This window comes from Artibeus jamaicensis, unplaced genomic scaffold, assembly GCF_021234435.1.
Source record: "Artibeus jamaicensis isolate MK-2021 breed Jamaican fruit bat unplaced genomic scaffold, CSHL_Jam_final contig_1128, whole genome shotgun sequence".
NCBI classification, from domain to species: domain Eukaryota; kingdom Metazoa; phylum Chordata; class Mammalia; order Chiroptera; family Phyllostomidae; genus Artibeus; species Artibeus jamaicensis.
Genome location: NW_026521220.1, coordinates 2949839 through 2962051, shown reverse-complemented (window position 1 = coordinate 2962051; position 12213 = coordinate 2949839). Strand labels below are relative to the sequence as shown.

Sequence of the window (12213 nt, the reverse complement as noted above, 5' to 3'; positions counted from 1 at the left end):
TCTAACTGCAGAAACTCCCACAGTGCACACTGAAAACCAGCTGTACGTTTGTACCACAGTGTCTCACACCAATCGGATCAAGCATTACTCACAAGGTTCCTTTTACTTCTTTTTCTTTCTTCACAGCAAATTTTTAGCCCAAACCCTACTAGGTATTTTTTAAAACAGAAATACAGACCCAAAAGGGTTAATGAGGCTCACTCCTGTTGCTGCAGTTTTCTTTCCCGAGTCCAGGCAGCCCAGCCAGGCTCACGTCTGTTGCTGTGATCTTGCTTCTTCTGTCCTAAGCCCATCCTTTGTCACACTGTCCCCAGGTTTAATAAACATACTCTCACAACCCCCTGGATCCTTCCCACACAAAGTCCAGAACTCACACATCCCAGATCGTGAGGGGCAGACCTGCCTTCCCCTGGTCCCCTTCTCAGGACAAGGCTTGTTCACTCTAAGGCAGGAAGTCCCCATCTCCTGCCCCCAGGAGTCCAGCAGAATATTCAGCAGCCCAACTTCTTGGTAGGTTTTTATATTGTATAAAAAGTGTAATTGGGGGTTCCCAATAATTTATTGTCAAGGTCAGAATGAGGGGCTGTGGATGGCAGCTGAAGCCAGGCACTGCCTCTGAAAAGTGCGGGGTGGCAGGTGCTGCAGAAACCACATTAATGTTACCTGTCACTACCAGAACTAATAAGTAGAGACCAGGATTGAATCTTTATCTGACTTTCCCTTCCTAGAACACAATGGCTCAGCGCCCCCCCCCCCAAACAAAGGCAGAATTGCTTGTGACCAGTTCCTGGAAAAACAGCTTTCCACACACATTAATCACTTAAGCCTATCAAGGAAAACTACAGCTAAAACCTCTAATTCTTGAATTCCCCTATCACCTCCAGGGCACAGGCGGGTGCCTGGAGACCAAAGGTGTGGTGGGGAGTCACTAGACAAGGGTCCCAGACAAGCATCCCAAGTGTGGAAGGCAGGGAGACTGAGCCCAAAGGCGACAAAACCTGCTCAGGGTCACGTCGCTTCAAACTGGTGGAGCTCAGGGGGCTTAGTAACTCAATCACTTTTAGCAGGGAGCCACCGGGTTGGGGCCGCGGGACTCTCAAGCCGACCCCACAGTTGCATGCAGGTGCACGACGAGGCCGCCACACTGCGAAACCCAGCTAAGAGATAAACTGTCCAGAGGAAGCAGGGTGATAGGGAAGAGTCTGGGAACAGATCTTTGCGAGTATCTCGGAAATCTCTTGGAAATCTCGCATTTCTAGGCTGTAGAATCACGCCCTAGTGTTTGCGTGGGGAGAACTGCAAAGTAAGGGGCGGAGACAATTGGAGACCCTCCCAGGAGCTTCCGTGGAGGGGCGGGGCGAGCCTCGTTTTGGCCGACGCGGAAGGCTGGTTACGCCCTGCCCAGGACTGTCGTAAAAGGGGGCGGGACGCTCCGCGGTGAGGAGCGTCGCTCTGGTCCGCGACTTTTTGGGTGGAGGGGCTATGGATCGCTTCGCGGGCGCCTTTGAGGAGGCGGTGGATGGGACTCGGCAGCAGGAGCGGCACTATCAGCTCCTCTCAGCGCTGCAGAGCCTGGTCAAGGAGCTTCCCAGGTACGCAGCCGCGCGGGACGGCGGGTGAGACCGCTCCAGGTCCTGCCCGCGCTCACCGCGCCCCTCTGCCCCCAGCTCTTTCCAACAGCGCCTGTCCTACACGACTCTCAGCGACCTGGCCCTGGCGCTCCTCGACGGCACCGTGTTCGAGATCGTGCAGGGGCTGCTGGAGATCCAGCACCTCACCGAGAAGAGCCTGTACAACCAGCGCCTGCGGCTGCAGAACGAGCACAGAGGTGCGAGATTGGGGGGGCGGGGCGGTGGGACGACCCACGCTCCTCCTGCGGTAGGTCAGCCTGGCAGCCCTCGGTTTCTTTGGGCCGAGCCCTTCCCTGGGTGTAAGTTCCTAAAATTGACCAGACCAAGGGCGAGGAGGCTTTGCTAGGGCTTTTTTGGAGACAAATGGGTCAAGCCAGCCTTATTTTCTCAGTTGCACCCTTTTAGCATAACACTTGAAACTTCTTCCTCGGGCTTCCCTGTGCTCCCACCCCCATCCAGGCAGGATGGCCCGAGACCCAGGGGCAGATCCTGGTGGCAGCGGTCGCTATCGCTTGGCCGCCTCCGGGGATGCCCCTAAGTGTTGGCAGCTGTGTAGCGCCCTTTCTGGTCAGCTTCCTCTCCTGTGGTGCAGAGCCCCCCACCAGCTGTGATTGCCGTGCACTGTGTCCTGTGGCACCTTTTGGGACCCCCAATCTTAGCCACACAGTGAGCCAAAGCCCCGAGAGTCTCCGCCCATCCCAGTTAGCCTCACTGGGCAGGGGGCGTGGGAGGTTCTCCCCAGCCCTTTCCTGCAAGGTATTCTGGGCAGCTCTCCCTACCCCATCAGATTTCCCACTTTTATTATTTTACTGTTCATCCTCTTATTTGTTAAAAACTTGAAACATTTAGAAACATTGAAAGAATAGTATAATGAACACCCATATGCGCTCCAGCCAGACTCAGTAATTAACATTCTGCCAAAGTTTTTTATATCCCTAAATCTCGGCAGCATCGTAGAGCCTCACCAGGAGTGGTCAGAATTCCTCTAGACCACACTTTTCAACCACAGCACTGACTGTGTTTGTGGCTAGACAACTTTTAACAGTGAGACTGTGTCCTTTGCATAGCAGGAAGCATAGAAGCATCCCTGGCGTCCACCACTAGATGACAAGGCCCTTCCTCTGCGAGTCCTGACAACCAAGAATGTCTTCAGACCTCTTTGGGGGTCAGCGTTAGCCCAGGGTTGAGAGCCAGTGGTCCAGGACAAGCAACACTGTCCTGTGTGACCACAGTGGGTAGCCTCCTGAGAAACTAATCATTCAGGGGTGTCTTCCGACCTTCAGTCCATGGTCACGTGACCCCAGTTGTCTCTGATCATCTGTCCTTTATAAGGGTTTAGTGTAGGTTCGTGTGTTGCTGTTGGTTACTTTGGTCTCTCAGCTTCTGGGACTGTCCCCAGCATTTATTGCGGCACTGACTTTCTGAAGATTCCAGGGCCTTCCACCTGCAGCATGTCAGCACTCAAGCTCTGTCAGATCGCTGCTTCAGGCTGGCATTTAACCTGTCTCTCTGCCCTCTGTGTGTCCTGTGAAGAGGACAGCAGGTAGGGCCTGACGGTATGCAGGGTAAATGTTCCTGGCCAGAAATTCTTCTAGTGATGTAAGGCCACTCTCTAGGGGGACAGGTGATGTACGTCTGCCCTAGGATTTGTGTGTTTCTATCGGAAGTGGGTGTTGGTTTTGTCAGAGTCCTGTTAGGCATCTATTGAGGTGATCAGTAGTAGCTTTTTGGTTGCTATGGTGAGTTGCATTGAGTTTTTAGTTTCTGGGCTAAACTATATTCCTGTAATAAATCCTGCTTGGTCATGATGTATGCCCTTTTTGTCTGTGTTGGACGGAATTTGCTAAAAGAATTTTTGCCTCTGTCCATGGCGGACATCACTCTATACGTCTCTTGTGGTGTGTTCGTCTACTGTGGGTGTCAGGGTGCTGCTGGCTTCGTGGGATGAGCTGGGAAGTGTTCTCTCCAGTTTTCCGGAAGTGTTTGTGTAGGATCGGTATTCCCTCTTCCTGTGTGGGTGGCTGTCTTTGTAAACATTTCTGTTGGGGTACAAGATGCATGTGTTCAAAAATACAGATCCAAAATACATAGCTTATTATTATCATTTTTTAATCCTCACCCAAGGATATTTTTATTGATTTTTTTTTAAATTTTAGTAAGAGGAAGGGGGAGAGAGAGAAACATCAATCAGTTGCTTCCCGTTCGCTCCCCTACCAGGAATAGAGCCCAAATGCTCAGTATGTACCTTGACCACTAGCCCGCAGCCTTTATGGTATGCAGGACAGTCCTGCACTCAGCTCAGCCAGCCAGCCAGCCAGCCAGGGCTCATTCTTCTTCTTTTTTTTTTTTTTTTAAATTTTTTTATTGATTATGCTGTTACAGTTGTTCTATTCCCCCTTTATTCCCCTCCACCCTACCCCTCATCCCCACCATTACCCCCCCTTTAGTTTATGACCATGTGTCTCAAGTCCTTTAGATTCTATATTTCCCATGCTATTCTTGCCCTCCCCATCTATTTTCTATCTACTGTCTATGCTACTTATTTTCTGTACCTTCTCCCCCCTTCTCCCTCCTCCCACTCCCCTGTTGCTAACCCTCCTTGAGATCTTCATTTCCATGTTTCCACTCCTGATCTAGCTGTCCTTTTAGTTTGCTTTCGTTTTAGGTGTGGTTGTTAATAACTGTGAGTTTGTTGTCCTTTCACTGTTCATGTTTCTTTAACTTCTTTTTCTTAGATAAGTCCCTTTAACATTTCATATAATAAGGGCTTGGTGATGATGAACTCCTTGAATTTGATCTTATCTGAGAAGCACTTTATCTGTCCTTCCATTTTAAATGAAAGTTTTGCTGGATAGAGCAATCTTGGATGTAGGTCTTTAGATTTCATGACTTGGAATACCTCTTTCCAGCCCCTTCTTGCCTGTAAGGTCTCTTTTGAGAAATCTGCTGACAGTCTGATGGGGATTCCTTTATAGGTGATTGTCCCCTTAGCTCTTGCTGCTTCTAGGATTCTCTCCTTCATTTTAATCTTGGCTAATGTAATTATGATGTGCCTTGGTGTGTTCCTTCTTGGGTCCAACTTCTTTGGGACTCTCTGAGCTTCCTGGATTTCCTGGAAGTCTATTTCCTTTGCCAAATTGGGGAAGTTCTCCTTTATTATTTGTTCAAATAAGTTTTCCACTGGTGGCTGTGCCTTTTCCCCTTCTGGTACCCCTATAATTCGGATGTTGGAGCGTTTAAAGATGTCCTGGAGGTTCCTAAGACTCTCCTCATTTCTTTGAATTCTTGCTTCTTGACTCTTTTCTGTTTGGCCATTATTTGCTTTCTTCTGGTCCACTCCATTGATTTGAGTCCCAGTTTCCTTTTCATTGCTATTGGTGTCCTGTGTAATTCCATTCATTTCAATTAGTTTCGCCTTCATGTATTTGTCTAATTTGTCGGTATAATCAACCAGTTCTGTGAGGATCCTGATCACCAATGTTTTAAACTGTGCATCTGTGAGTTTTGCTATTTCTTCATCACTTAGATTTATTGGCTCTGGGGCTCTGAGATCCTCCTGTGCCATTCTTGGTCTGTTCGGGCCCTTTAAGTGTGAGAAGCGGCGCCTTGGATTCCCAGGTCGCTGGGTTGTGACGCTGTATGTGGGGGCGTGGTCAGAGCGGGGAAATGGCGGCCCCCCTCTGCTGTTTCTCACAGCTGGGTGCGGAGGAGCAGCGCCTTAGGCGGTTCACCTGGGCCGGGCCACTCAGAGTCGCTGGGTTATGATGCTGTATGTGGAGGTGGGGTCAGAGCAGGGAAATGGCGGCGCCGTCCACTGCTGCTTGCCGTGGGGACCTGCCGCCCGGTCCAACCGCCCACTCCCTGGCCTGTCCACTGGCACACAAATGCGCGACCTCAGTCAACACGCAGCCCCGCTGCCCCGCTGTCTCCCCCGCGGTCGCTCGCCTGGTCGCTCGCTCGGTCGCTCACTAGGTCCGACCCTGCGCCTGGATTCCGCGCGTCTGGATTCCGCGCCTGAGTCCGTCTGACCGAGTCCTCCTGTGCAACCCTGCTCCGCCAGCAGCTGGTTTCGCCCCTTACAGGTCAGGCTGAAGAATTTGTTGTTAACGGACTTCCAAAAAGTTCAATTTTCCGTGTTCTGGCTGTGTTTTCTGTTGCTAATATTTAGCTTTCTCTAATCTTGGTTGTGTGAGAAGGCACGGCACATCCACCTATGCCTCCATCTTGGCGGAAGTCCTCATTATTCTTCTTAATGCTCAAATCATGCCACATGTGGCCAGTGGGGGAACTTCAGCCTGGCTCCTGTGTCTCTTTGATGTGTTGTCCCCATCATTCTTTGAGTATGTCCTTGCTTTCTGATAGAGGAAAATGTTCAGACTCCTCTTGTCTTTCCCTGCCTCAGCCCCTCTTCTAGTTAGCCCACCTCCAGTGTCCCCCAACTGACCAGCCTCCCATTGGGGTGGACCTTCCCCTTCAGCCACCATGAAGTGTTTCCACTCCTCCTGCCTTTGGCTGAGTCTCTGCCAAATGCAGGCAGCGGTGTTGGCTCACTCTTGCTGTCAGTAAGTCGCGCTTGCTTTGGTTTTGGTGATATTTGCTTATCTCCACAGAGTTAGTAGTTTGGGGAGCAAGTAAAGCACTCAGAATAATAATAATTGTGAAAGGAAGCCCACCATTTCTCCATAGGGCTGTAGTTCCCTTTTTTATAAATTGTGCTTCATCGGATTTATTTATTAAAGACACGGAGTGCTTCATGAATTCGAGTGTTATCCTTGTGCGAGACCCTCTCTGATCTCTGTAGCGTTTCAGTTTTCATGTACGTGCTGCTGAGGGAAGCCTGGGGCTCGGTTCCGTTCGGTAGGGAGTTTTTGGTAACACTCTAGACCTTTTGTTGCTTTTCCTTCAGAATGTTAGTACAGGTATTGCTGCTGGTGGTGGTGGGCAAGTGCCCTGTGACTTTCTGCTTTTCCTTTTCTCTGCCTTAGCAGCTGACAATCGGCTGTGGCTGCTGTCCTTGGTCATTACTAAGGCCATGGCCCTTCCACCCTGGCAGCAGGCGCAGCTCTCTGCCCACCTCTGGCTGCTCGTCCAGTGGAATCAGAGTTGACCTGGGGTTTGTAGCAACATTGAGTAAACAGAGTGAAGGGGATGATATTTTCCTGCATTTGTGTGTGTCCCCCAATCCCGCCTCCACATGGCTCACACATTAACTAGGGAGTGTCTTTTTTGTCTCGGTGTGTCAGGGGTGGCCTTGGTTTCAAACTCATTTAATATGATGTATGTCATAGTTGAGGGGTGCACAGGATGTCAAGGAGGAGACTGGAGAAGACTGTGGGCACAGCAGGGGCCAAACTACTGGCAAGGGAACCCCAGGGGCCCCCCGAGAAGAGCTGTGATGTGAGGTTCCTGCCGAGGACAGAGTGTGTTTCCTCATGGTCAGGGACCCCATGTTATGGACGCTTTAGCCACTTGACTCCTACTGGCCTGGGATTTGGGCTGCATGCTGTTGTATGTTCTGTTGTGACAGTTCCTTTCCATTCCATGATACCTGTCCCCTCTGTCCAGTCCTGTTGGACTCCACGCTGATGTCTGTATCATTCCAGTTTCAGTACGTGCTGCTGAGGCGAGCCTGGGGCTCAGTCCCGTTCAGTGGGAAGGTTTTTTTTGTTTGTTTGTTTGTTTGTTTTTTCTCTTTTTTTTCTTTTTATTGATTATGCTGTTACAGTTGTTCTATTCCCCCCTTCATTCCCCTCCACCCTACCCCCCCATCCCCACCATCACCCCCCCTTTAGTTTATGACCATGCGTCTCAAGTCCTTTAGATTCTATATTTCCCATGCTATTCTTGCCCCCCCATCTATTTTCTATCTACTGTCTATGCTACTTATTTTCTGTACCTTCTCCCCCCTTCTCCTCCTCCCACTCCCCTGTTGCTAACCCTCCTTGAGATCTTCATTTCTATGTTTCCACTCCTGATCTAGCTGTCCTTTTAGTTTGCTTTCATTTTAGGTGTGGTTGTTAATAACTGTGAGTTTGTTGTCCTTTCACTGTTCATGTTTCTTTAACTTCTTTTTCTTAGATAAGTCCCTTTAACGTTTCATATAATAAGGGCTTGGTGATGATGAACTCCTTGAATTTGATCTTATCTGAGAAGCACCTTATCTGTCCTTCCATTTTAAATGAAAGTTTTGCTGGATAGAGCAATCTTGGTTGTAGGTCTTTAGATTTCATGACTTGGAATACCTCTTTCCAGCCCCTTCTTGCCTGTAAGGTCTCTTTTGAGAAATCCGCTGACAGTCTGATGGGGACTCCTTTGTAGGTGACTGTCCCCTTATCTCTTGCTGCTTCTAGGATTCTCTCCTTCATTTTAATCTTGGCTAGTATAATTACGATGTGCCTTGGTGTGTTCCTTCTTGGGTCCAACTTCTTTGGGACTCTCTGAGCTTCCTGGATTTCCTGGAAGTCTATTTCCCTTTGCCAGATTGGGGAAGTTCTCCTTTATTATTTGTTCAAATAAGTGTTCCACTGGTGGCTGTGCCTTTCCCCCTTCTGGTACCCCTATAATTCGGATGTTGGAGCGTTTAAAGATGTCCTGGAGGTTCCTAAGACTCTCCTCATTTCTTTGAATTCTTGCTTGTTGACTCTTTTCTGTTTGGCCATTATTTGCTTTCTTCTGGTCCACTCCATTGATTTGAGTCCCAGTTTCCTTTTCATTGCTATTGGTGTCCTGTGTAATTCCATTCATTTCAATTAGTTTCGCCTTCATGTATTTGTCTAATTTGTCGGTATAATCAACCAGTTCTGTGAGGATCCTGATCACCAGTGTTTTAAACTGTGCGTCTGTAAGTTTTGCTATTTCTTCATCGCTTAGATTTATTGGCTCTGGGGCTCTGAGATCCTCCTGCGCCATTCTTGGTCTGTTCGGGCCCTTTAAGTGTGAGAAGCGGCGCCTTGGATTCCCAGGTCGCTGGGTTGTGACGCTGTATGTGGGGGCGTGGTCAGAGCGGGGAAATGGCGACCCCCTCTGCTGTTTCTCACAGCTGGGTGCGGAGGAGCAGCGCCTTAGGTGGTTCACCTGGGCCGGGCCACTCAGAGTCGCTGGGTTATGATGCTGTATGTGGAGGTGGGGTCAGAGCAGGGAAATGGCGGCGCCCTCCACTGCTGCTTGCCGTGGGGACCTGCCGCCCGGTCCAACCGCCCACTCCCTCGCCTGTCCACCCTCGCACAAATGCGCGACCTCAGTCAACACGCAGCCCCGGGCCCGGCTGTCTCCCCCGAGGTCGCTCGCCTGGTCGCTCGCTGGGTCGCTCACTAGGTCTGACCCTGCGCCTGGATTCCGTGCCTGAGCCCGTCTGACCAAGTCCTCCTGTGCAATCCCGCTCCGCCAGCCGCTGGTTTCGCCCCTTACCGGTCAGGCTGAAGAATTTGTTGTTAACGGACTTCCGAAAAGTTCAATTTTCCGTGTTCTGGTTGTGTTTTCTGTTGCTAATATTTAGTTTTCTCTAATCTTGGTTGTGTGAGAAGGCACGGCACGTCCATCTTGGTGGAAGTCTCTTCTCCAGTGGGAAGTTTTTGATAACTCTCTAGCCCCTTTGCTGCACGTCCTTCAGAGTGTTGGGGTCGGGTGCGGTGCTGCCAGCAGTGGGCGCAAGCTTGTGTTAATGGTACGGTTTAGTGGGGCTCATGGTGCTTTGCTTGCTGGCCCAGCTGAGGCTCTGTCCCAGCAACACAGACTGCCCAGCTCATCCCGGCTTGGGGCTGCCTAGGTCCAGGCTCACTCTACTCCCTCTGGGAGCTGTGTGGGGTGGGGGGCTCTGCCTACCTGAAGGGCGCTGCAAAGTGGGGAGCAGTAGCCCCACACTCCCTTGGGCAGTGACCCCTCTCCTTACCCTACTGTCCCACACCATGTCTGGGTGGTCTCCTGGACATTTCGGTGGATGTCCCATGGATGATGAGCAGGTTGCACCCACGGCCGCTGGCCTGTGGCTTTGTGAACCCAGAAGGCTCCAGACCAAAGTCTCCCACCCCATTGGTCTTGAGTCCAGGCTACAACCCTGGCCCTGCCCCCACACCACTGCCCTGCCTCACCTTCTAGTGCTCTACACCATCCTGGGTCCCCTGGAGCCCCAGTGCTGGAGAAAGGCCCTGCCCTGGGTGAGGGTAAGATTAAGGGGGCTGGGAGTCCTCCCCAGAGCACCACCCAGCTTCCAGTGCAGGGCTTTGGATGGGCTGGGCCATCAGTTGGGGCCTCACAGCTACGCCTTTGGCCTGGCTGCCCTGGGCCTGACACCAGTGCTGAGGTGGGGCAGGTGCTGAGGCGGGAGGTGTTCCCGGGCTCCTCCATCCCGTCCCTGCTGCCTCCTGATGGACTCTCTGGTCTTGTTCCCACCCAGTGCTCAGGCAGGCCCTGCGCCAGAAGCACCAGGAAGCCCAGCAGGCCTGCCGGCCCCACAACTTGCCCATGCTACAGGCAGCTCAGCAGCGCGAGCAGGAGGTAGGGGTGCAGGTTCTGCTGACAGGGCCTGGTGGAGGGGCTCAGGGCGGCTTGGGGGCTGCTGGAGGCCCAGTGAGTTCTTGCATGTGGCTTTTCACCTGGGGTGTTGGGGTGCACCAGGACCAGGAAGAGACAGTACAGTCCTCTCCATTCCCCGAGATTGCAGCTCTTAGTGGCCCAGGCCTGTTCAGGGCAGGTGCTGAGTAGGGACCATTGTGTGCATGGCCTTGGAGGTGCCAGGGCAATGAAGGGGTGACAGGGACAGTCAGCGGGGGCCCATCCTGCTCCCAGGTTACTCAGGGACAGCCAGAAAGTCTGCATGAAACCCAGAAGCCACGGGTGGTGGGGGTGCGTGCAGAGACATGTGCAGGGCCCAAGGCAGCTGTAAGGCTGGGCGTGCAGGGAAGAGGGGCCGAGCTGGAGGGGCCGGGCTGGTGGCCCCAGTGGGGAAGTGGTGCACACAAAAGCCCCAGGGTGGCTGCCAGCTCGCCAGTGAGCAGGGGTGGCACAGGCAACTAGCCAGTTCATGATGTCCTGAGTTGTTGGCACTGGGCAAGGCCTGGCGCCCAAGGGAGGACACTGAGTAGGAGATCCTGGAGGGAAGAACCTTTGCAGGGGCAGCCAGGCCCCTCTGGAGGATTTGCTGTGGCACAGGGAGTGATCTGGGGGCAGTACGGATGCTGTCAGTGGTCTTGGAGCCTGAGCTTTTAGGAGGGCGGGAGGTGGCCAGCCAGGACCCTGTATCTGGGGCATTGATGGGTCAGGCTCAGCCCCTGCGCCATGCCCCTGAGCGGCCCTCACCGTGGCAGGCAATGGAGCACCGGATCCGGGAGGAGCAGCGGGCAATGGACCAGAAGATCATCCTGGAGCTAGACCGGAAGGTGGCAGACCAACAGAGTACACTGGAGAAGGCGGGGGTTGCTGGCTTCTACGTGACCACCAACCCACAGGTCAGTGCCCTGGGCCTGTCTGGGCATAGCCCAGGGGATGCTAATCCCAAAAAGGCCAGATTCCGTCTGGGTTTTGGGGCTGGTTGCCTGGGAGCAGTGTGGGGGTAGGCCTTGCAGGGAGAGGTCTTAGGCTGCAGGAAGGGTTTCTGTGCAGTGCTCAGCACAGGCGGGTCATGCTGCCTCTGCCCACAGGCATGCAAGCTGCCAGGCTGCCGGGGAGGTACTCACCTCCCCCTGCTCCAACTCCCACTGTAGGGCCCTCTGCTGCTGCTCCCCTTCATACATCTCTGTGCGCCAGGACAGCTGCGGGCCCTGCTACGCAGTGGAATCCTGGCCTCTGGCAGGCTGTGGCCAGGCTTCACTGGAGTCAGCCCTCTGGGTTCATTGCCTGGCACACCCTAGGCCCTGATACCTGCTTCTGGGCCCCTGGGAAAGGAGGCTTCTGTGGGGCCTTTGTGTGAGGCGGGACCAGGTGTCACTGTGGCCTCATGGTGGTCCCTCTGCATCCCAGGAGCTGACGCTACAGATGAACCTGTTGGAACTCATCCGGAAGCTGCAGCAAAGGGGCTGCCAGGCGGGGAAGGCAGCCCTGTGACCAGGTGGGGTCCCTGCCAGTTGCCCACTGCCCGTCCTGGCTGGGAAGGCAACCCAGTCCCACTGTTGGCTCAGGTAGCAGAAAGCTAAGGAATTCGTCTTCCTGACGTCTGGCCACTACCTTCCCAGGTGCCTGCAGTAGGGGTCATGTACCCTCTGAGGAGAGGGAGAGTGGACCCTGGCTGTGTCTGCCACCCACCTTTGTCTGGGTTTTTATGTCAGCTAGAGCTGTGTGGTAGAAGGCAGGCAGGCCGGCCCAGCCTGCTGGCTCTGCCCCGGGGCTGGGCACAGGGTGCGGCTGCAGGTGCTGGCACCGTCCCATTCCACCAGGCACGCCTCAGCCTCAGCCGCACCCCAAGCTTCATGCCTATTCTGGCCTTGGCCCCACCCTTGGTGGGTGCAGCCCCTGAGTGGAAGAGGCCCCGCCACCCAAGCCCCGTGTGACCCAGAGAAATAAAGGTGCCTCGGTACAGCCTGCATGCAGCTCACGTGACAGCTCTGTGGTGCCTGTCCTGCCCAGGTCCAAGGACATCCTGTCTGCCTTG

At 53.2% G+C, this 12213-nt stretch overlaps 1 protein-coding gene across 1 annotated transcript; it reads left to right on the top strand.

Moving 5' to 3' along the window:
* Positions 1–1407: 1407 nt before the first annotated feature.
* LOC119063545 (protein DGCR6) lies at positions 1408–12147 on the top strand. Its single transcript, XM_037164917.2, has 5 exons — positions 1408–1592; positions 1668–1828; positions 10024–10124; positions 10934–11074; positions 11586–12147. Exons 1-5 carry the CDS (start codon positions 1483–1485, stop codon positions 11667–11669), a joined length of 597 nt encoding a protein of 198 aa, XP_037020812.2. The 5' UTR covers positions 1408–1482; the 3' UTR covers positions 11670–12147.
* The last annotated feature ends 66 nt before the right edge of the window (positions 12148–12213 follow it).